We start from the raw sequence: 22,137 nt of genomic DNA, 5'->3' as shown, positions 1-22,137 counted from the left end.
AGCATTGACACAGAAGTGGACAGACAGAAACAGCCCTTGCCCCTGTAGAGCTTAGATTCAGTTGTAATATATGTTTGATAGTAGCTTATTACTGAAAAAAATCTGAATCTCTTAACTCTTGCCTCAAAACTATGCATTTATAATTTTATTCTGTTATAAACTATTTCTCAGACCTGGATAAGTACCTTATAAATGTATATTGTGTGTCTCAAAAATATCTTTGACTCCTCTAGAAAGGATTAAGCATTATCTTTCTTTCCTTCCAAATTAGGATGGGCCATAGACTGAGCTTTCTTCTTTGTAACCCTGACACTTAACCCAGGGCCTGGAACATAGCAGGCATTCAAAAAGTCCTTAAGAATGAATCAAAGGATGAATATTATACAGGATAAGAATCAAGAAACCAGAATTCCAGATCCATCTCTGCTATTAAATGTGTTTGTGTGTCTTTTGTTAGGTAAATTTTTTAACCTATAGAATAGAATAAGATTAAACTTGTAGCTCTGAAGTAGTCATATAAGAACAAAACTGGCGTAGGAAGTCAAAGAATTAAAGATCTAGTGCCTATTTAATGTTGCAAGATTTTGATAAATAGGAGAATATGGAAATAAGAAGGGTCCAAAAAATGATCCACAGGCTGAAATCTAGACCCTGAAATGTTTTATTTTATTTAAATTAATTATTAACTTGCTCAACTCCAGTTTCAAAGCTATTATAGAGAAATAAGAATGAAAAAATAAAAAATAAAAAAAAGAAGAATGAAAGGGACAAGAGTACCCTTATTGTCTGTGACCCAGTTGTTACCTATTTTATGTCAATGCAATGATGTTGGTTTAAGAAATCTGGCTTTCCTCAGCAGTCAGGAGAAAAATAAAGGAGGGAGCTAAAAGATTCTAGGGAAGAAAGACACATAGCAGATGCTACAGGGAAGAGAAAAAAAGTAATAGTAATTAGGCATACCAGTAAGAGCCAATATGTAGCAAGAATAGCAAAACTTTTCAAGGAAAATCCAAAAAGAAATCTAGAATTAAGAAGTTTCAAAAGTTCTTCAGTCTGTGCTGGATGTTCAAAATCCTTTTCATCTTCATTATCTTCTATCGATCTACAGATCACCCTTGCAGATCAAAGTATAATTTGATGTAGAGATACATATGCCATGTTCTTCTTTGAAACATATGAGTTTGTCTGGTGAACTGGGAGGGTGGGCCTCCTAGAAGATGATTTGCACTGGGAGACTGAGAAGCCTTCTGGAGACTTGATTCAACAACAAAGACACAGTTGCTGAGGAGGAAGAAAAGAGGGTAGCAGCCTGTTTTTAGTATCATATCATCACCCAGATTTTTCCTATTGGCCAAAGCCTCACACACTGACTCCTAAGAAAAGGTACTGATGAGAGAATAGACCTAAGATACTGTTTCTGTTATTGATTATGTAAATATTGATGTCCAGTGCAATGCAACTTTGGTGCCCATGTGATAAAATGTAGCTCAAAAGGAAGAAAGAGACATTTCCTTTACTTCCGCATGGGTGCAGGGCAGTGTCAGAGCATTGAAAGCTCCAGAAAACAGTTCACTTTGGAGACCTTGAAAGTTCCAACCCAACCATGGGAGCTTCAAAGCCCAATAGAATGCCTTAGGCTGCAGCATTCCCAGGAGAGTTATGCCATTTTTGCAGGCTCAGCAGCTCTCAGCTAATAGCAGAAATGAGAAGGACACATCTATGAGCCTATGTGGGACCACCACCCTCAGACCTGAACTTCCAGGAGGAAAGACTTTGAGACTGAAGGTCCTGCAGTAAAAAAAAAAAAGACATAAAGGCCAGAAAACAAATTATTATTCTCAATATAGGCCTGCTGTGGTTTGCAGTAACTTCAGTAACAAAGAACCTAAGATCAGCCCTGTCCAGGAAAGAGGCCTAAACTAAACCTGCTCACTGAGACCATGGAAAGTCTCTGGGCCTCCTTTTCTTCATTTTTCTTTAATAAACACACATGGAGCACCAACTAAAGCCACTCTGCTGAGTGCTGAGAATATAAAAATTAACATGGCCTGACCTCTCAAGGAGCTTTGGATCCCAGAGGGGAAACAGACACACAGATGTATATGCCCATGGCAATCATAGACTGCACGTCAGTGTAATGAAAAGGGAAATACACATGGTGCTGCTAGAGTGTAGACAAGTATTTACCAATCTGTTCTTGTCATAAAGTAGAAGGGATAATTTTCCTGTGAAAGACAGATTTTGAACCTATGCAAGTGGAGTGTGATTATTATCCAGGAAATTACGATAGTCCAGGTCAGTAATGACTAGAACCTAGGTCTAGAGATTGCTCATAAAGAAGATAAAAGATAAGCTTTATAAAGCATTCAATAGTTGAGGAAATGTCTAAAACAAAATGTTGATAAAGAAAAAATAATATACAACCCTTGGTACCATATGTATAATGTATATGCTTCAAAATAACACCATTGTCTATATTTCCATATATACTTAGAATGAATATGGGAGGAGAGAAAAATCAAGGAAGACTGAGTAAATATATATATATAAACAAATCTGGAAGGAAATACAACAAAATGTTAACTGGTTCTCTTTTATATGACAGTTAAGTCATTTTATTATGGATGACTTTAATGTACATCTTCATATTTTCGTATATTTTGTAAAATGTCTACATTGAGCATATATTACATTTAAAAACAGAAAAAACAAATACTATTATTTAAAAGAGTCATTAGAAAGAAGGAAACTACAGAATGTTCAAAACATAATAAATTCATGTTGAAATGTTAGCAAATCACTGAAAAAGAAGCTTCTAATCATTTTTAAACTCATTGTTATCTCCTTTAATATAATTCTGCAAAAGAAAAATACATTTTTTTTCTAAAATGATTCTAAAATGAAACTGGTTAACACATTTTTCTTTTCTCTTCAGAGAGACAGTGTAAGCAGTGGGGAGGTGGGGAGAGTCAGAGGGAGAGGGTGAGAGACAAAGAATTTCAAGTAGGCTCCATGTCCAGTGCAGAGCCTGATGCAGGGCTCGATCTCACAACCTGAGATCATGACCTGAGCCAAAATCAGAAGTTGGTGCCTAACCAAATGAGCCACCCAGGTGCCCCCCCAACACACACACATTATTTTTAAATTGTTAAGTATTAGTTAGCTCCAACTCAGAATTTCTGAAAATATTTAAATGAAGACTAAGTGGGGCACCTGGATAACTCAGTTGGTTGGGCATCTGCCTTTGGCTTAGATTGAGTCTCCCCACCCCCACCCCCGCCACCCCATCTTGCTCTCTGCTTAGCAAGGAGTTTACTTCTCCCTCTCTCTCTCTCTGCCCTTCCCTCTGTTCATGCTCTCACTCTTTCTCTCAAAATAAATAGAATATTTTTAAAATAAATAAAAAAATAAAAGAAGACTAAGGAATAGAAACTCAACTAGTGTTTATAGCACAATCTTCACTGATTAGAGAAGAGAAAATAATCCCTTAATATAGCACAAACTTATAATCAAACTAAGTCTTTACAATACAAAGAGGGAGAAAAATAACCAGGTATTTGTAGAATTTTCCAAGTATTTAAAACCAACTATCTGGAAGTTCAAGACTAAGAGTAAGTTATATTTATGTATCTGAATGGGATCAAATGAACCATGACCATTTTACGTCACACAGGGTACTTAACATCATCTCTCCAAGCTAAATGTTCAATAAAAAGATGAAGATAAGGACAAATATGATGCAATGAAGTGTCTTTACTGTTCATTCCACAAACATCTATTGAAAATCTACCAAGTCCCAGGCTATCCTTATTTCTTCAGCAATACAAAGATAAAGACTATCACTTTCAATTGCCAGACAAATGGGGCCTGGGCACTATGGTGGGATGAGGACAGTGTCCCAGGAGTTTGCAGTAGGGGCAGAAATGTGGGTCACTTGCCCTAGAAGCATAGTGTTAAACATAAATAATATAGAAGGTAGTCTCCAAGAAAGACACCAAAATCAAAGTCAAGTTGAAGTGAATGGTCAGTCCAGAGAGGTTACTAGAGAGAAGGACTCCTAGTAGGAGACAATGGGACAGAAATCAAAACAGACAAGAGTTCATAGGATAGAGACAGCTGGAAAAATTTACTGAGGCCAAATGTATTCTGCATAAAGCTTCATAGAGCATATATGTGCAATGTGGGCTGGGAAGGAGGTGGACAAACACAATCCCTGCCTTCAAGATCACAGCCTGGCTGAAAAGAGAGAAAATACTCATTTCATTCTGAACATGTATGTGTCAGCTCCACCCAACAGTTCACCAGGCCTAGAAACATACCTCAGTCAAATGCTCAATTTGTGTTGTATGGATAGATGATGATAATGAAGATTACGTCAAATAGACAAATAAGGCTGAAAATAAAGAGATAAGGCAGGGAGGTGGAACACTCCCAAGACAAGGAATCAAGACACCTGGTTCTAGTCTTTGGCTCTGCCACGAACTAGGGTTAACTTGAACAAGTCATCTAAGCTCCAAGTTTCACAAAAGAGTTGGAACAGATGGTTGCAAAGATCCCCTTTTCCTTCCATTTCCTTTTCACCGTGATATTGAATACATCGATCTTAAATCAGATTGGAAAGTCCTTTCTGATCCTGCCATTCTTCCAACTGAGTTGAACAAATTCATGTTTTATAAGTTTTGGTCCTTTTAAAAACCATCTACATTTGAAGCATCTGTTTGAACAGAGTTAAAAAAAATACTTAAATCTAAGTAATATTCCTGTGATATCTCCCTTGTGGATATGTAAACTTTCAACCTCTTACCTTGAATAGAGTTTCCACATTTGCCCTATTTAATCAACAATAAAAGTCAGATATGTCATTCCCTATATTTTTTTGTGTGAGCAGCATACTATAAATTCCAAGTAGAAAGGGTTTGGCATTTTTTTGCCTTTTCACATTCTACACTGAGAAAGAAGTTAAAGATAGTTAAGCAAAATAATTTATGCCTTAAAATTCCTCAAAAAGCAGAGAGAAAACAATGTCCATTCCTTTTTAGGCTTTGGTCTCAGCAGTTCCATTTGTATAGGATATGACATATTAATGGGAAAAAATAAAATATGTATTTCTAACATTATTACACATTTTTAAAATTTTAGATTTCAATGAGAACCTTTCAATGTTGTTTGAACCACTGCATCCTAAAAAGTTAATTTAAATATTTTCAAAGAGATGTCAAAACCCACTTTGTTATCTGTGATCCGTATCAAGATAGAAGATTAAGTATTCACAAAAGGACAGATAAGGAGGATTTTCTATTTTAATAAAAATCTAGAGTGAGGAAAAAATAATTCACAAAGGTAAAATAAAGTTGGAAAGTAGAACATAGAAATTCTAAAAGTCAACAAAATATTATGTAAAGATTCCAAACTGGCAAAAGTGGGAGAGTAATGATCCTGTTCTTTAAATTACATATTGAAATCAAATTACTAATTTACAGGGGGTATTTCTTTTCTAATTTTATGCTCCATAATGCAATCATCTTGAAACCCCATCAGTCTTGATTAGCCAAATGAAGTTTCCGGAAAAGCTAAGTTTGAAAGGAGAGGGAGGAACTTGTAGCTGAAAACAAAATAAAGCTTCACATCTGTGTCAGCATCTGAAGTTGCTCTGTAAGATCTGATAACTTGTTAGAAAGCAATCTTTTTTGCAAAGCAGTGGATTTACATCATATATTTTATTTCTCCAAGGAAATTTTAATTACTGGTTCCAATCATTTCTGATTGATTTGCTTTTTATTCATCCAAGGTATTCTCTGCTCTATGATGAAATCAAGCCTTCAATAAAATTCCAAAAATTTCAGAACAATTTACAAGCTCCAGATGACTGAAAGTGTTCTCATGTCGGTTTGGCATTCAGGAAGAGCATTTCACCAAATACATTCTGAAGAAGAATACATCTGGCACTCACTAAAATAAAGAACTCACCAATGACATACTTGAGGCAAATTAATGTCACATAAACTCAAATTTGCCAATATTTTCTGGGGCCAGAGCTGCAATCCAACTTCCATGTATTTCAATGAGTTCTCTTCTAAAGCACAAGCCATCAGTCACATGGCTTAATGTTTGGGGGATATTATAGCAATCAATTTAATAAATACACATTATTTTCTGTGTACAAGTTTATAGCAGTTTGTGTATGTGTGTGTCGAATGGGTGTATTAGAATAGACTTAGTATTTGCTGAAAGACCACTTACATTAGTCTTTTATCTTGGCCTGGTGTGGACTCCAAAAGACAAGTTAGAATCAAGGAATTTTAGCACTAAAAAAGTGTATTAGAAGCTATCTCTTCCAAGAACTTGTTTCAATAATGGGAAGTATATCAGAAATCCATATGTGTCTTAAAAAAAAAAAAAGAAATCCATATGTGTATTCACCATGAGAATATTTTCACAAATAAGAACAGTAAACCTAGCTATTCAAAAATATTGAATTTTTAAATAAACATCAATTTGAAAGCAGCTCAAGAAAATAAATAACTCAATCAACATTATTCTTGAAAGGGTATGTTACACGGCTATCATTAGGCAGAGATCAATTTTTATCATGTCACTAAGAATACTAGTATTTAACAAATGAACTCTTTCTACAAAAGGCAAAGGCTTATACAGCCAATTCTGGCCTCAGTATTGGATTCTCTTTCAATAGCTTCATAAAGAAATACACTTTTGCAAACCACTGGACCCAAATATTGTCTGGTTTGGCTACATGGCCAGAAGTTGTAGGCTAATTCTAAAATTCATGTCTCAGTCTCAAGAATGTCAGGGATACTCACCGTGGGTTCTTGCTAGGGACAGTTTGCCTGTACTTTAGTCAGCCACTGTTAGAACTGAACCACACTGACAGGACGTGTTTGATTCAGACATAGATTAAAGCATATTGGGACTTAGAGCACAACGCATGGTCATCGACATCTGTGAATCTCTTCTGAAATTGTAACTTTCCCCCCACCAAACAGATCTTCAAATCTTGAAAATCTCAGATTCCCTTGAGCTCATAGCAATTTAACAAAGTGAATTTATTGCAATCTCTAATTGCGGTCTGCGCAATCTATGACTCTAGGTTGGGTCTCTGTAGTCACATTACATTGAAGAAATAATCCATACTTATGCTCTGTCCCTGCAGTCCTAAGTTCAGTTGATGGTAGGGAGGAAGTGACATAAAAGAGCATTTATGGCATGGGCTTTGGCACCAAACAGTCTGCTTTTGAACCTCTACTCTACTGTTCACTAGCTATATGACTAGGGCAAGTTACTAAACTGCTCTGTGCCTTAATTTCCTTTGTAATAAAATATGCATAATAATAGTGCTGCTGAGTTAACACATATAAACTGCTTACTATAGTTCCTGATACAGCATAAATAATACATAACTGTTAGCTATTGCTGTTTATTATCAGTAAAGAAATATAATTTTTAGCCATTCAAAATTCAGAATATTAGGTATCTCAGAGTCACTTATTCCCAAAATATTGTCACCTCAGGACATTGCTCAGTATGAGGCCACACATTTCCACGACTCAGTCATAAAACTGGAGTAGACTAAGTGTCCAGACCCTGCTTCTTCTAAATATCCCATAAACTACAAACGGTTATAAACAAAAATATGAAGATAATTTTCAACCTTAGTAACTTCTTTTATCTTATTGTACAGTGAATCTGATCTACTAAGCTCACGGCACAGACCCCTGAGTGATAGGTCCCTGGGATTAATAATAACAACAGCAGCAGTAACTATGTGCAAGGAACTATACTAAGGGCTTTACGTGCAATTTCTTATTTAATACTCATAAAAATTCTGCAAGATAGGAATCACCATTATCCCCATTTTCTATAAGAGAAAACTGAAGCCCAGAGAGTTTAAGTAACTTTCCCAGGATCATACAACCAGGGAGTAGCAGTCAGGACTTGAACCCAGACTCTCCAGAATTCTATTCTTATGCCCACTGACCCTTCAGTAAGGGTTGTCTTAGGGTGTATTTATCAATTCTGACCCAATAACTGTGGATATAGGAGATTTGATGTTATGACTAGCAGAGCCTGGCTCACATGCTTACCCATAGAGTCAGAGGAAAAATAAGCTCCATGCAAATCAACTGGATTGGAAATACTCTAGACCAAATCACAGTGTCTGGATTCAGGGATGGAAAGAATCAGCCAGCAGGATGCCTGGGTGGCTCAGCAGTTGGGTATCTGCCGTTGGCTCAGGGTGTGATCCTCGAGTTCCACATTAGGCTTCCTGCATGGAGTCTGCTTCTCCCTCTACCTATGTCTCTGCCTCTCTCCCTCTCTGTGTCTCTCATAAATAAATAAATAAATAAATAAATAAATAAATAATCTTGAAGAAAGAAAGAAAGAAAGAAAGAAAGAAAGAAAGAAAGAAAGAAAGAAAGAAAGAAAGAAAGAAAGAATCAGCCAGCAAAAGATATAATGAAATAAGGACTCAGGGAGTAGGCCTCAGCTCTCCCCCTGCCTTATAGCTCAGATGCTGGTCTACAGCCTTGACATCCCATGTAGATTGGGCTCCTTCCAGTCAAAGAAACATGGAATGATGGGCCTGTGTTCTTTGTATCCTCATTCTTATCAGCACATGGAAACAACTTAAGAAGACAATAATTGTGCCGCATTAGTAGGCCTGATAACCCAGTTTTGGGCTTTGACATTCTTGTTGTACTGGCACTGGGCCATTCCCCCTTATTTTTAGGGCCTATGAGTTTTCTCTTTTTGTATACTTAGTGGCATTCTGTGGGCAGACCTGGTCATGGCCTATCACTGTAAGGGTTGGTTTCCCAAGGAAAGTCAGGATATTATTACCAGCAAAAGAGGGAATAGATGAGGAACCAGCAAAAACAAGGTAAAAAAAAATCAGGTAAATATAATAACTACAGTTATAAATGTTGTTACCCTGGTCAACATTTGTGCAGTTCTGTTTCAAAGAAGTTGAGTAACTGCCATGGTTATGTAGCTAGAGCATAGCAAAGTCCAGGCAAGAACTCCTGGCTACCTGTCCTATTTTTTTTCCCCACTACACAAACCTTTGAATTTGAGTAGAACTGAGGACTTTCCCAAAACACAGAACTGTCAGTGCAAAAACTGGAAAAGTCCTGGACAAATTGGGGTGAATTGATCTATTAAGCCCTATGTAACTGTTTCATCTTTGCTTCCTTTTTTGTTGAGTTCATTTTGGTTTTTGTTTAATGTTGTTTTTCTTTGTTTTTTACAGATTTCACTGTCTTCAATTGCCCACACATCAGTGAATATTCTTAATCAGGTTTTAGCCACAGGATTTGTTGACTCCATGACTCAATTAATTAAAGAGTCTGTGGGTCCCTGAAACTTCTAATTATTCTCAGGGAATTTTTAAAAAGGGAAATATTAAAGAACATGTAATATAAATTCTTCTTTGCAATACATATGGTGTAATAGTCGGCAAACTAGGAAGCAGAGGGCCTCCTTATGAAAATTAGTCACTGGTTACTTTTCAGATCATATGAAGAGAGGCCAGAGTTGCCTTCTTGAATTAAAGGGAGCGTTCAAGTCTTAAATCTTTAAAAATCGCACACACATACAAAAATGCCAGGGGATGGTGGGGAGGAACTCACAAGCTGATCCAAGCAGAAGTGGCTGGAACACTCAGCTTGCCCAAGGACAGAAAGGCTGGGAATCTCTCCCAACAGCCTCTCCCAAAAAACACTCAGAGCCTTCTACTCTGGAGTGCAGGACACAAGCATAGCACATCACAAGGGCCAGAACTTCCAGAGTAGGAGGCTTCCTCATGCTAGCAGTGAGTACATTTTCTTCTGCAAGTAACTGAACACCTGACTTGGACCATTAGAAAATATATTACCTCACAAGACTGGAGTGTAGAGGTAGAACAGAGTCCACATTGCCTGATTTGGAAGTGCAACAATCAGGGCCACATTATGACTTTCATGATCCCTAGGCACTTTTGCCTTCATGGACCTCTTCCTCCACTTAAAAAAAAAAAAAAAAAAAAGTATTTCATAGACTGCAATGGTATGGTATTAAGACATTTAATTCAGGCTGGATGAAATTTTTTTCCTCTGACTTTATAAGAAAATAAAACTTTGTGGAGAACATCTAAAAGTATCATGGTTCCTAGGACCAGTCAGTCCCATGAAAAATCTATCAAGGACGTAGGTTCCATCCATGTGTGGGCCATTCACAGATTATACCACCTTCCAGATCAGGCTGTCTTACCTCCAGGTGGTAATATGGTTGCCAGTGGTGACTGAAGCAAAGGGCTCCATTGTTGCCCTCTACTGCAAGCTTAAAAAACCTTTCCCCTAAATCTGGAAATGAAGTACTTCCTTTGAGTTCTGATTAATTTGAAGTGGGACAATAACCTACCCCTGAATCAGTAGCCCAAGAATGCCATTAACTAATTTCACTATTTTTCAACTAGTAAAGAAATACCCTATCGTCAGAAATAGGAAGGATGGGGTGCCTGAGTGGCTCATTTGAGTGTCTGACTCTTGACTTCAGCTCAGGTCATGATCTCAGGGTCATGAGATTGAGCCCCATGTCAGGCTCCTCGCTGGGCATAGAGCCTGCTTAAGATTCTCTCCCTGCCTCTCCCCTTACCCCCTACCCTTCTTCTCTCTCTAAAAAAAAAAAAAAAAAAAAAAAAAAAAAAATTAATTTAATGAGATATTCACAAAAGAAGATATATTGATGGACAATAAAGAAATTAAAAAATGCTCAATATAATTAAAAATGAGATCAGTGTAAAATAAAACCACTAATGAGATGTTACTTATTTACCCACCATAACAGCTAACTCTAGAAATGACTGACAATACCAGGTATTGGCAAGGATGTGGAGCAAATGGAATCTCACATGTTGCTGGTAGGAATGTAAAATGGTACAATCACTTTGGGAAACACTTTGGCACTTTCTTTTAAAGTTAAACATATCCTTACCACATAGCCCAGTAGTTCCTCTCCTAAGTATTTACCTAAAAGAAAGGAAACCATGTATCCACACAAAAATTTCTACATGAATGTCCATGACAGCTTTATTCATAAACAGTCCAAATATTTATCAACAAGTGAACAGGTAAAAAAAAAAAGTCAGGGTATATTCATATATTGAAATAACATCAGCAATAAAAAGGAGTGGATTTCTGACGTAAGGATACATCTCAAAAGCATGCTAAGTGAGGGAAGCCAGATATGAAAGAGTACATACTCTAGGATCCATCTATATGAATTTCTGCTGAGAAAAAAAAAAAAACTGCAGGGAGACCAATTAGGAGGTTACTGTAATAATCCATGTGGAAGATGCTGGTTGCTCAGACCAGGGTGTTAACAAAAGAAGAGATGGAGAGTGGATATATTTTGAAGATGGAGCCAAGAGAATTTTCTGAAGAACTGAATGCAAAGTGTATGAAAAAAAAGAGAAATCAAGGGTGACTCACGATCTTGGAGCTGAGAAAACTGAAAAAAATGAAATTGCTGTTAATTGAGATGGTGAAGCAGGTGGATGGAGAAGGCTGGGAGAGAGAGTAAGACTCAGCAGACCTAAGTCTGAAATGCCCATTAGGTGTACAGATGAAGATAACAATGTCAACAGTTGGATATTCAGGCAGGAAGAGTTCCAGGCTGGAGATAGAAATTTGGGAGTTTCAACCCACTTTTTCAGGGGCTAGTGCTGAGGATAGAATTTTTTTAAAAATGAGAAGAAAGTGTCTGGGTAGATTTTTTTACTATACAAAGACAAAGTTCTTCTCTCTCTCTCTCTCTCTCTCTCTCTCTTTTTAAAAAAAGTTTGGAGGTCTTTAATGACTAAGAATACAAACTTATTTGAATTTTGGTGGTAAAAATCTTCAATACTAAAAAATAAAATAAAAATAAAATTTAAAAAATCTTCAATACTATTAGCAAAATCCCACATACTTATGTAAGGTTCAGGGCCATGAAGCTCCTTTGATCTTGCCCAATATTGTATGGCTTGCAACCAATCTGGCAAGGTCTAAACAACCCACTGCATACCCCAGAGATAAGGAGAGAGGCCTCCACCCAACAAACAGCCTCTCTGTCTTGCAGTGTCTACCACCTTCTTCCCTGGTGGCCAGCAGAAAAGGGAAAGGAGCTGATCCTCTCTCTCCCACCCTCTCTGTATCTCATTCCAGGTCAAGGTCCTTAGCACCTTCAGTTGGCACATTGTCTCATTCATGAAGCTGTATTTGGCTGTTTGCTTCCTAGAAGACATGACTGAGTTGGAAGCAAACTATTAATCTGACTGTAGAGTTGGAGCCTTCAGAGATAACAGCAATCTGTGTGGTATGATTTGAAGAAGCCAGAAATTGTTTTTTTTTTTTTTTTTCTCTCTCTCTCCAGATTCTGGAAATTCCACCATTAGTATGAAAGGTGAAAGTGAAATGCCCAACTTTCAATAACCAGTCCTGGGGGACTCCCGTGAGCAAACCGGTGGACAGAAGAGAAGCAGCAGGTAAGAAAAAGGGCCCATCAACAGGAGAGGTTTGTGAGCCCCAAAACAAACCTGACCTCACAATGTCGTTAGCCTGAGCTATCCTTGGCTCATTGCCCCTCCTAGCACATAGTAGGTCAAGAACGTTTGTTGAATGAACGGATTCTCTTTTTTCCTACATTTGAGGAAGCAGACCTCAAATCATAAAACCCATAAATAAAGCGTTTGAAAGAAAGGGCAAAAGAACCGGTTCAATGAGTGCGGTTAATTCGCTGTCCTAGGATCCACTTATTGGGGAAAAAAAAAAAAAAAAAGTTAAAGCAATTTCTCAGGACCCTGAGCGGCTGTCTCTGTCTCTCTCTTTGGAGAGACGTGTCCCCTGTCCCCAGCACGGCACCGGACACTGTCTGGAAGGCTGGAGCATCACCAGGGTTGATTCGAACCCAAGACCTCCAGTGCCCAGCGTGCCGTCCTCGGCCGGGGCCCTGGGGGGGGCGCGCGGACCCGGCTGCGCAGAGCGCTCCCCGCGGGGCCTGCGGCGCCGGGCTCGGGCCTCGCGCCTCCCTCAGCTCCCTCCCCGCCCCCCTCCGCCCTCCCCCTTGCCCTCCCCTTCTCCTCCTCCTCCTCCTCCGCCTGGTCCCGCCGCCGCGGCCGCCGCCAGACCTCGCCCGTCCGGACCCACCGGGCTGCGCTCCCCCGCGCTCTCCCGCCGCCGCCCCGGCCCGCAGAGCAGCGCGGCCGCGCAGGTAGGAGCCCCGGCCGCGCGCGGGGACGCCGGGGGGGGCGGGGGGTGCCGGGCCGTGCGGGGCCCCCGGGCGGGGAGCGCGGCGGAGGTGCGCGTCCGGGACCGTGTGTGGGCGCGGGCGAGCCCGGGGTGACAGCTGCCGGGATGGGCACGGGTGTGCGCGCCGGGCCGGCCGCCGGCTCCCAGGTTTCGAGCGCTCCGGGGGCGCGAGGTACGAGCCTCGAGCCGCACCTGGATTCCAGGGCCGCTGGCTGCACGCGAGCGCGGCGGCTCCGGGGCTGCAGCCTGGGTCTGGCTGCAGGCACGGGGAGCTCACCCCCCGGGGGCGCCAGGCCGCCGCCCGCACACCACTGCGCACCACTGCGCACCACTGCCTCGGCTTCGGACCCGGCGCAGCCCGAGCCTGAAGGCGGCGTGTCGGGCACCGGAGGGACTAAAAAGCCCCCCGGGGGGCGGGGGGAGGCGAGCGGGCGCTCCGGGCTGCTCCTCCGCGCAACCTGGGGCTTCCGCACAGAGCTGCGCGCAGAAATGCCCATTTGGGAGTTTGTTCTGGGGGATGTGAGAAGGAACCCTGGAGGGCAGGTATTCCACTAGGGGAGGAGGTTGCCCTTTGAGTTTTGTTTAAAAAAAAAAAAAAAAGTTTGAAGCCAGGGTAATTCATACTGGTTCATGGGTATTTTTGCTGAGCTGTGCGAGGAACTTCAGGAGCCGGAGGTGAGCATACAGGGAGAGCCTTAATATTTCAAGGAATCCGAGGCTTGCCCCTCCACCTCCTCTGTGTGTGTGCATGTGTGTCTGTGTCTCTCATACACACACACACACACACACGCACGCACATGCACCATCTCCTTTGAAATTCTTTCCCTTCCACCCCCTTGCTGGAGCCTGTTGTGAAGGTGCAGTATAAAATGCCCGCTGAATATCCTTTGTATATGTTCAGCGCAGCTGGATGGAGTAAAGTGAAATGTAATTCTGCAGCCGTTTTACAGGCTTTGCTGCCTCATTTGGCCCAGGGAAGGTTGGGAGGGGGGAGAGGGGGGGAATGAGAAAGTAGATTGGAAACTGGGTATAAGGGAACCTCAGCCTCTCCCTCCTGCCCTTCCTTGCTTGTTTCTGCACAGCTACGGTTCTGTTATTTCTCCAGCAGCAGATACTAAGCATCAGTTTGTCCTTTGTTTTCTTTGAGATTCACGATGTTGAAAGCCCTTTTCCTAACTATGCTGACTCTGGCGCTGGTCAAGTCACAGGACACCGAAGAAACCATCACATACACGGTAAGGGGCGATGGAATTTGAGATAAGTGTGGTTCAGCGGGATTCTGTGACACAAGGGGGACTTTATCCATTCCTGCCAGTGTATGTGGGCTGTAGGCTGTAGAGGGTGATAAATTAAACAACGCTTTAGTAGGATTCACATTTAAGATTTGTTTAAATCACTCGTGGTCCCTCCAAAAGTTCTTTTAGATCACCAATTGAGATAGGGACTGAAACTTAATGATTTCTGCAAGACTCAAAAAGGAGACCCTTTAAAAACAAGAACTAAAGTAAGCTACAGGTTTCCAACACATTTAATAAATGAATGAGGATAAGAATTGGAAAGCCTAGATTCCTATATACATGCAGATAAAACCAAAACTTGCAAAGTAAGACAAGTCCAATAAGAACATACACTACAGGGGATCCTTGGGTGACTCAGCCATTTAGTGCCTTCCTTCGGCCCAGGGCATGATACTGGCTGGACCTTCCGGATGGGGATCAAGTCCTGCAACAGACTCCCTGCATGGAGCCTGCTTCTCCCTCTGCCTGTGTCTGCCTCTCTGTGTCTCTCATGCATAAATAAATAAAACCTTAAAAAAACATACACTACAAAAGCACATACCTCATTTGTGTATGTGACTTATGTTCTCATGTAAATGGCCCTTATTAAACTTATAAAGACTATATATTCAGTTATGGTATAACTGATAATTCATATACATGCCCTTCAGGTAAAATTTACGTGCTACCAGGATGCAGTATTGGCTAACGTGGTCTTAAAATACATTGTGTGGGGGATCCCTGAGTGGCTCAGTGGTTTAGCACCTGCCTTCGGCCCAGGGCATGGTCCTGGAGTCCTGGGATTGAGTCCCACTTCGGGCTCCCTGCATGGAGCCTGCTTCTCCCTGCTTCTCTGCCTATTTCTCTGCCTCTCTCTCTGTGTCTCTCATGAATAAATAAAATCTTTTAAGAAATTTAAAAATAAAATAAAATGCATTGTGTGAAATTTGGTTTTGCATTTTCTAATTAATTTGCAATTTTTAATTAATTGCATCTGATTATTTCCAAGTAATATTTGACTAATTAGTTGATTGAATGGAAATAAGCAATGTTAATAAAATATTGAAAACTCATCAGACCCATCCTATTATCAGGAATGGATGTGGCGAAAACAGGTGACAGTACTTACCTCACTTCCAGTGAGTTTGTTTGCACCTCTGCTTTGTGTTTTCTTTTGTTTGTTCGTTTTTGTTTTGTGTTTTCTAGTCTTTAACCGGTGTTGTGAGGCAAGTGACATTTGTCCTGGATCAGAATATGAAAAACATATTTTTCTACTTGCTCCCAATTTAAAATTAAGTAATCCTACTCAAAAGAATGTGAAAAATTTTTGAAAATAAAACTCCTAAAAGTGAGCTAATGTCAATTACTGATAATAAACATTATCTCACTTTTCGGTATCCTATTATCCCTAGAATGTTAATATTCATCTGGAAAATGTTCCTTGTTGTTGTTCAGATCAACTATAAATCAAATCGGGCTTCACATAAATATTTTGTTAACTTAATGATAAATATAGTTGCTTCCTTTGCTGAAGATAAATAAAGCATGAGAAATGAATATATGTGTTGTTTATCTTCAAATGAGAATGTTTTATTATTCAGGCTAAACTTACTACCTTCTTAGATAAAATTAAATTAACTACCCATTTTTATATTTATCCAATAAAATATTTTATTGCTTTTAGAATTGCCTGTCTTATACCCCCTTTTCTTTAGTTCATCAACTAAATCACATTCATCTTTAGCAGAGAAAGGTCACTGTGCATTAAACACTATAGTTTTAGACCACTAACTAGGATTCATTATTATTATAGCAGATTTTCCAGATATGACATCCTTTTTGTTCTAAAATTAGGTCTGTTTTCTCTTCAACTGGGTATGACCTATAATTCATGGTTAAAGAATAAGATGTAACTACTTTGTGAGTACCCCATTGTGGAGACATTAGCTCCTTTCATTTTCACAGCAAAGTATGAGGTAAGTGGTATCATCTTCCTTTCACCAATAGCAGAACTGAATATCAAAGAGAGCATCTAACTTGCTGAAGGCTACACAGCCAGCAAGTGGTGAAGCTAAACTCAGCCTATGCTTGTTTAATAACAGGCCTATATTAAATGTACTGGAACTAAATACCTAAAACAATCTGCATATTTTCTCTAGCTAGCTAGCATACAGATTATTCAAAGTGAACTGTCATTGTGCCTGGCTTGAAAGATACTTTTTGGAAGATTGAGCTCATATCCATGAGACAGCCTCATATTCCCCTTCCATTTTAAAGTTAGGGTCCATTCAGCCATTTCCTTGCCAAGTAGCTGCCATGTACATAAGCATTTCTTACCACCAGCAAAATTTAAGTTTGTTTACTAAGAAAACTCAGACCTTCACCTCAGGGAATTTGCCCCAGGAAAATACTGTTGAGAACTACAAAGTTCCTAAGCAAGTACAAATCATATATACTATACAAGTTGCTAAAGAGATAGAAAAGCAAGTAAATAATTAATGTCAGTACTGGATGGGGAAAAGTCGAGTTCTAGGCTGAATCTTGAAAGAAGTAATGATGTCAGACTAATCCAGAAAGGCTAAAGGGGCACCTCAATCAGAGAAAGTGTCATGATCAAAGTCTAGAGGTAAAAATAACCAAGACACGTTGAGGAGATGACCAGGTTAGATGGGCTGGAGCTAGGTAGTGCGGGGAACCTGAAGATGACAGAAGTGGGAGTTGAGAGGTCTGCAAGCAATGTGAGCTCTTAAATGTGGGAGTAACATAATCAAGAGAGCAAGAAAGATTGCTGTGGAGGCTGTGTGTGGGGCACAGAGACATGGAGGACACCCAAGCAGCCTTGGCCATGCTTGAAGCCAGGAAGGCTTACACCGGTGTGGTAGGTATAGCCATGGACACAAAGTCAGCAGAGCTTGAAGGAACACAATTGGAAAAGTCAGTGTGGGTGTTAGGATTATAATCCAGGGTCCCAAGAAAGGTAGTAGTGCCTTGGACAAGTGGGAGAAACTAGAAAGAATTAGCCTAGGAGATAAAGTGAGTTTAGTTTTCACCCTGAGAAGTTTCAGATATATCGCTAAAATATTTAAACTGAGCTCCCCGTCTCCATTCAGCTATTTACTTGCCAAGCATCTGTTGTGTGTGTAAGCAACTCTCAGCTCTATTAAAAGGATTCAAGTGTATTTGTTCACTCTACTTTTTGCTCAATCTTTCGTGAAGCGTCTTTCTCAAATCTGCATCTGGTCAAATATTTTCCTTAAAAATGCTTTAGGGACAAAATAATCAATTAAAAAAACTATTCTGGGGCTTCATCACCTATAGCTGCGTTTCTCAAGAAGTAGCCTGTAGGCAACCTGTGTTAGAATCACCTGGGATGCTTGTTAGGAATTCAGATTCCAAGCCTCCTACCTACACCTACAGAATCTGATCCTTTGGGTCTACGTTCATGGACATTCAAGGTAGGAATTGATTCCTGCCTGTCCCTCTAACTGCATCCCCCCACCCAGACTATTTGCAACTCCTTCTCTCTTTAGCAATGTTGCACCTTTGCTCACATGGTCCCTCATCCTAGAATTCCCACATTTCCCTGGGAAGAGCCTGTAAGGCCCAATTCACTTGTGGCCTCTCTCATGAAGCCTTCTCTTGCACCCTGTTATACCCCCACACAGCCCTGGACAGAGTCCATCACTCCTTCCACATGCATGCTTGTGTCACAGCACCTGACATCTTACTCCAACTTGTCTACCTCTCTGTCTCCTCTTCTGATCTGTGAGCCACTTGAGGATGAGGACAAGGCCTTCATGACTTTTGCATACCCAGGGAACAGAATGGTGCCTTGTAGGAAAAGGTACTCACCAGATGGTTTGTTCAGTGAGTGAACTAGAAAGGACCTGTAGCAACTGAAGCTAGGAGGCAGGCCAGGGTGTGAGTAGGAGGCTCGAGACTCAGCTGAATAGGAATAAGGAAAGGCAGGTGCTAAAATGCTCCAAAAGAATTAAGAGAGGAAGGGAAGGGTCAAGGGCTGATAAAAGGAACTTGGTTGAATTTTTTTTTTAATGTAAAATGTATAATGTGGGAGAAGGGCAAATAAAGCAAAAAGGACATTCAGAGAGTTTAGAGAAGATCAGTATTGAGTCAGAGAAAAGAATTCTGAGATGGTGACGGGCAACTGTACCAAATACAACACAAGTGTTAAGGCAGCTGGTGATTGAGAACGGAACCCTGAAGTGGTCCAATGCACAGCTTTGTCCGAAGGAAGGAAGAAGGGAGGAAAGCTGGGAAGGAAGGAAGGAAAGAGGATAGGAAGGAAGGAAGGAAGGAAGGAAGGAAGGAAGGAAGGAAGGAAGGAAGGAAGGAACGAACGAACGAACCACGAGAACATTAAACTACCCATCTCATCATCTATCTAGGACTCTGGAGCAAAACTTGTTGCCATAGAATGCAGCTTTTAGAGTGACTTCTTAGGAAGCGGATATGCCAATTAACTGTCTCCTGGTCCCATCTTTGATGTTTTCTTCACAGCAATGCACAGATGGATATGAGTGGGATCCTGTAAGACAGCAGTGCAAAGGTGAGCCAACTTCAAAGACTTCCCACCTGAACATAGCTCTCTGTCTCCATCTCATGTTACTCCTCCTGTCCTGTTTGTATTTTACCAAAAAGGCATGAACATATTTTTACATGTTCAGATTTCCCTCTAAGAAGATTCCTGATTTATTTTATTGCTGACCACAGATATTGATGAATGTGACATTGTCCCAGACGCTTGCAAAGGTGGGATGAAATGTGTCAACCACTACGGAGGATACCTCTGCCTTCCTAAAACAGCCCAGATTATTGTCAATAATGAACAACCTCAACAAGAAACACCTGCAGCGGAGGGCGTGGGTGCAGCAGCCAATGCAGCCGCCGCGTCTGGGACAGGCACCGGGACCGTGGCAGCCAGTGGCATGGCCACCAGTGGGGTGATGCCCGGCGGTGGCTTCGTTGCCAGTGCTGCCGCCGTGGCAGGCCCTGAAGTGCAGACTGGCCGAAATAATTTTGTCATCCGGCGGAACCCAGCTGACCCTCAGCGCATCCCCTCCAACCCTTCTCACCGGATCCAGTGTGCAACGGGCTACGAACAGAGTGAGCATAACGTGTGCCAAGGTAAGCATGATTTATGTTAACGAGAATGTTCTGATCCCAGTGCACCTCGGGGTGAGGATGATAATAGCTCGCCTTTACTGAGAAGCTTCCCACATCTCACAGTTGTGCTGAGTGCTTTGCCTGAATTATCATTTAATCATTGCAAAAATCCTAAAAGATGGTTGCTGCCTGTATGGTCCTCATTTTATAAATGAGGAAGCAGTGGCTCAGAGAGGTCATCAGTGATTGTCAACCTTAGCTGCACTTATCTATCTGCAGCCACTTGGGAGCTTCTAAACTTCTCCATCTCCAAGCCACACCCCAGCCCCATTAAATAACGGTCTCTAGGGGTGAGTTCTGGACACTGGTATTTTTTAAAGCTCCTCACAGTGGTTCCAGCAGACAGCCAAGTTTGAGCACCAGGGCCCACACAGGTGGTGAGAGCAGAACTAGCCTCCAAACCCAGGCATCAGAAGGAGCAGTCAGGTTATTCATTTGGAATTTGAAATTGTGCTGTCAAGCTACTCCATAAATGTCCACCTTTGGGTTCTCAAACTTTCTTTTCATTGAACTTGCCACTAATTTATTTTTCTCGCTGAGGAATAAAGAAACGGGATTTCTGTTTCTTGTTACCTTTGCAGGAATCTCCCCTACTCACATTTATATCTTGTTAAGTCCTCATCTGAGTACATTTTGCTTGTATCACTTGCACCATGGCACCATCTGCTTGGACTTTTCTGTTTATTTTAACAAGGAGTACACATCACTGTGTATTCTAGAAACAGCTGTAGACTCATGCTAGCAAAATGATAAGAATCTTGGGCTTTGAAGATGTGTAGGATATTAGCTAACTAGACTGTGCTTAGAGATTTTGTTTCCCTTTTCCTATTTAGCAAACCCTTTCAGATCTGCCTAGTGTGGAGCTTGTTACTGAAATGGGCCATAGGAGCCCCCGACTCCTTTTTTCACCACCAGAGGCTGACAGAGTAGATCCCATATGACACCACAGGTGCCTGGTACACACTGGCCCATAGAAAGGGTCCAGTTCTTACCTTCTACCTGTGCATAAGTGAGGAAGAGATCACTTTCCTCCCTCAATACTAAGGGGTTGAATCAGGATCACCTAAGTAAAGGAAGCATCTTCTGTGTCTCTGATATGCTGCCCTTTATTCACCAGTGTTGAGTTTTATCTTCTGTAGGAGATAGATTTCAAATGGCTTATGAATGAAGGACACCTATCATGCCCTGACTTTTATTATTTTGTATTTTGTGTTCAATTTTTAAGTACCCCACATCAAGAGCTTACCCATGCTGTGATGGTGTCACTTTTCAGAGGGTGCATCATATCAGCATCTGTTTCGTGTTACTGTCATGAGTCAGAATTCCAATATTGATGATGAATGCTTCAGCATCTGCTTGATATTCCAATATCTAATTTAAGGATTATGTCAAGGAGATAGCCTTATGAGGTTACCTTACGTATGTGTTTGAATGAATATCGATAGGAAGTTATCTTCAGTTTATTTAAGATAGCAACTTTTAATTGTGTTATTTAAATATATGGTTGGAATAGATGGTTTGGTGGTATTTTTCTGAAACTGGAAATCTATGCTGAAATCTTTTTAAGTATTGACTTTTATATGCTGAATTATTTTTCATGCTTAAAATGTATATTTTAATGGTACTTAAGAGAGGGAAAAAAAACAGATAAATGAATGGGTCATTTCCCAAAGTGGCTTATAGTCTTATCACTGATAATTGTGGTTGAATTCAAGAACAATGCCTAGAACTGAATGAAGAAGTTCCAGGACAGAGCATATTCAAGACTTACAACATTCATTGGTTACAGTAGAAACTGTGTAATAAAAGATGAATAATAAAAATGAAATCCTATTTAATTTTCTTAAAAAGATTTAGACTTTAGAAAAAGTTACATTTCACAGATTAAAACATTTGTAATTCTTACTTTTATGAGATTTTTTTCTTATAAGCTAAAACTATTAAATGCCTTGCTTATGATAGATGCTAAACACATACTTACTGATTGTGTACACACAAGGGTATTTCTAACCCAACTGTTCTACACAATTCAACCAATTTCTATAAAGTTGGGGTTGGGGTCAGTATCATTGAAAGCAGGGTTAAAAGTTTTTTGGATGACTTAAGGCTTAAGTTGGATTTCTTCCCACCTCACAATTTTGCAAAGTGCCCATAAATGTGGATTTACTTAATTGTTGATAAAAGGGGGTTATTTCATATGATAACAACAGGATAATCTGTCTAGGGAATCTGACTAACATAAGTGGAGTCACACTTGTGCCCGTTTATTATTGAGCTAATCAAACATGCAGTCCAGCTTCTTCTAATTGCCTGCAGATGTATGACATTCTCATTCCAGGCCAGCAGCACAAAATAATGTTTTATAACCAATGTGAAAGTGCAGGGACCTCCGCTTA

At 40.4% G+C, this 22,137-nt stretch overlaps 1 protein-coding gene across 2 annotated transcripts in view; it reads left to right on the top strand.

Moving 5' to 3' along the window:
• The first annotated feature begins 12,496 nt into the window (after nucleotides 1-12,496).
• The window catches only part of EFEMP1 (EGF containing fibulin extracellular matrix protein 1), a 61,922-nt gene continuing 52,281 nt past the window's right edge, over nucleotides 12,497-22,137 (top strand). The window contains exons 1-4 of one of the 2 annotated variants that reach the window (XM_072768427.1): nucleotides 12,497-12,517; nucleotides 14,428-14,515; nucleotides 19,076-19,124; nucleotides 19,289-19,702. In XM_072768427.1, the coding sequence (XP_072624528.1) occupies nucleotides 14,435-14,515; nucleotides 19,076-19,124; nucleotides 19,289-19,702 (544 nt within the window). In that variant the 5' untranslated portion in view covers nucleotides 12,497-12,517; nucleotides 14,428-14,434. Of the gene's footprint in view, nucleotides 12,518-13,101; nucleotides 13,243-14,427; nucleotides 14,516-19,075; nucleotides 19,125-19,288; nucleotides 19,703-22,137 lie in introns of those variants that run through there. The other variant, XM_072768426.1, reaches the window with a different exon arrangement.

This window comes from Canis lupus, chromosome 11 (genome assembly GCF_048164855.1).
Source record: "Canis lupus baileyi chromosome 11, mCanLup2.hap1, whole genome shotgun sequence".
NCBI classification, from domain to species: domain Eukaryota; kingdom Metazoa; phylum Chordata; class Mammalia; order Carnivora; family Canidae; genus Canis; species Canis lupus.
This window is presented reverse-complemented; position numbering and strand designations above follow the sequence as displayed.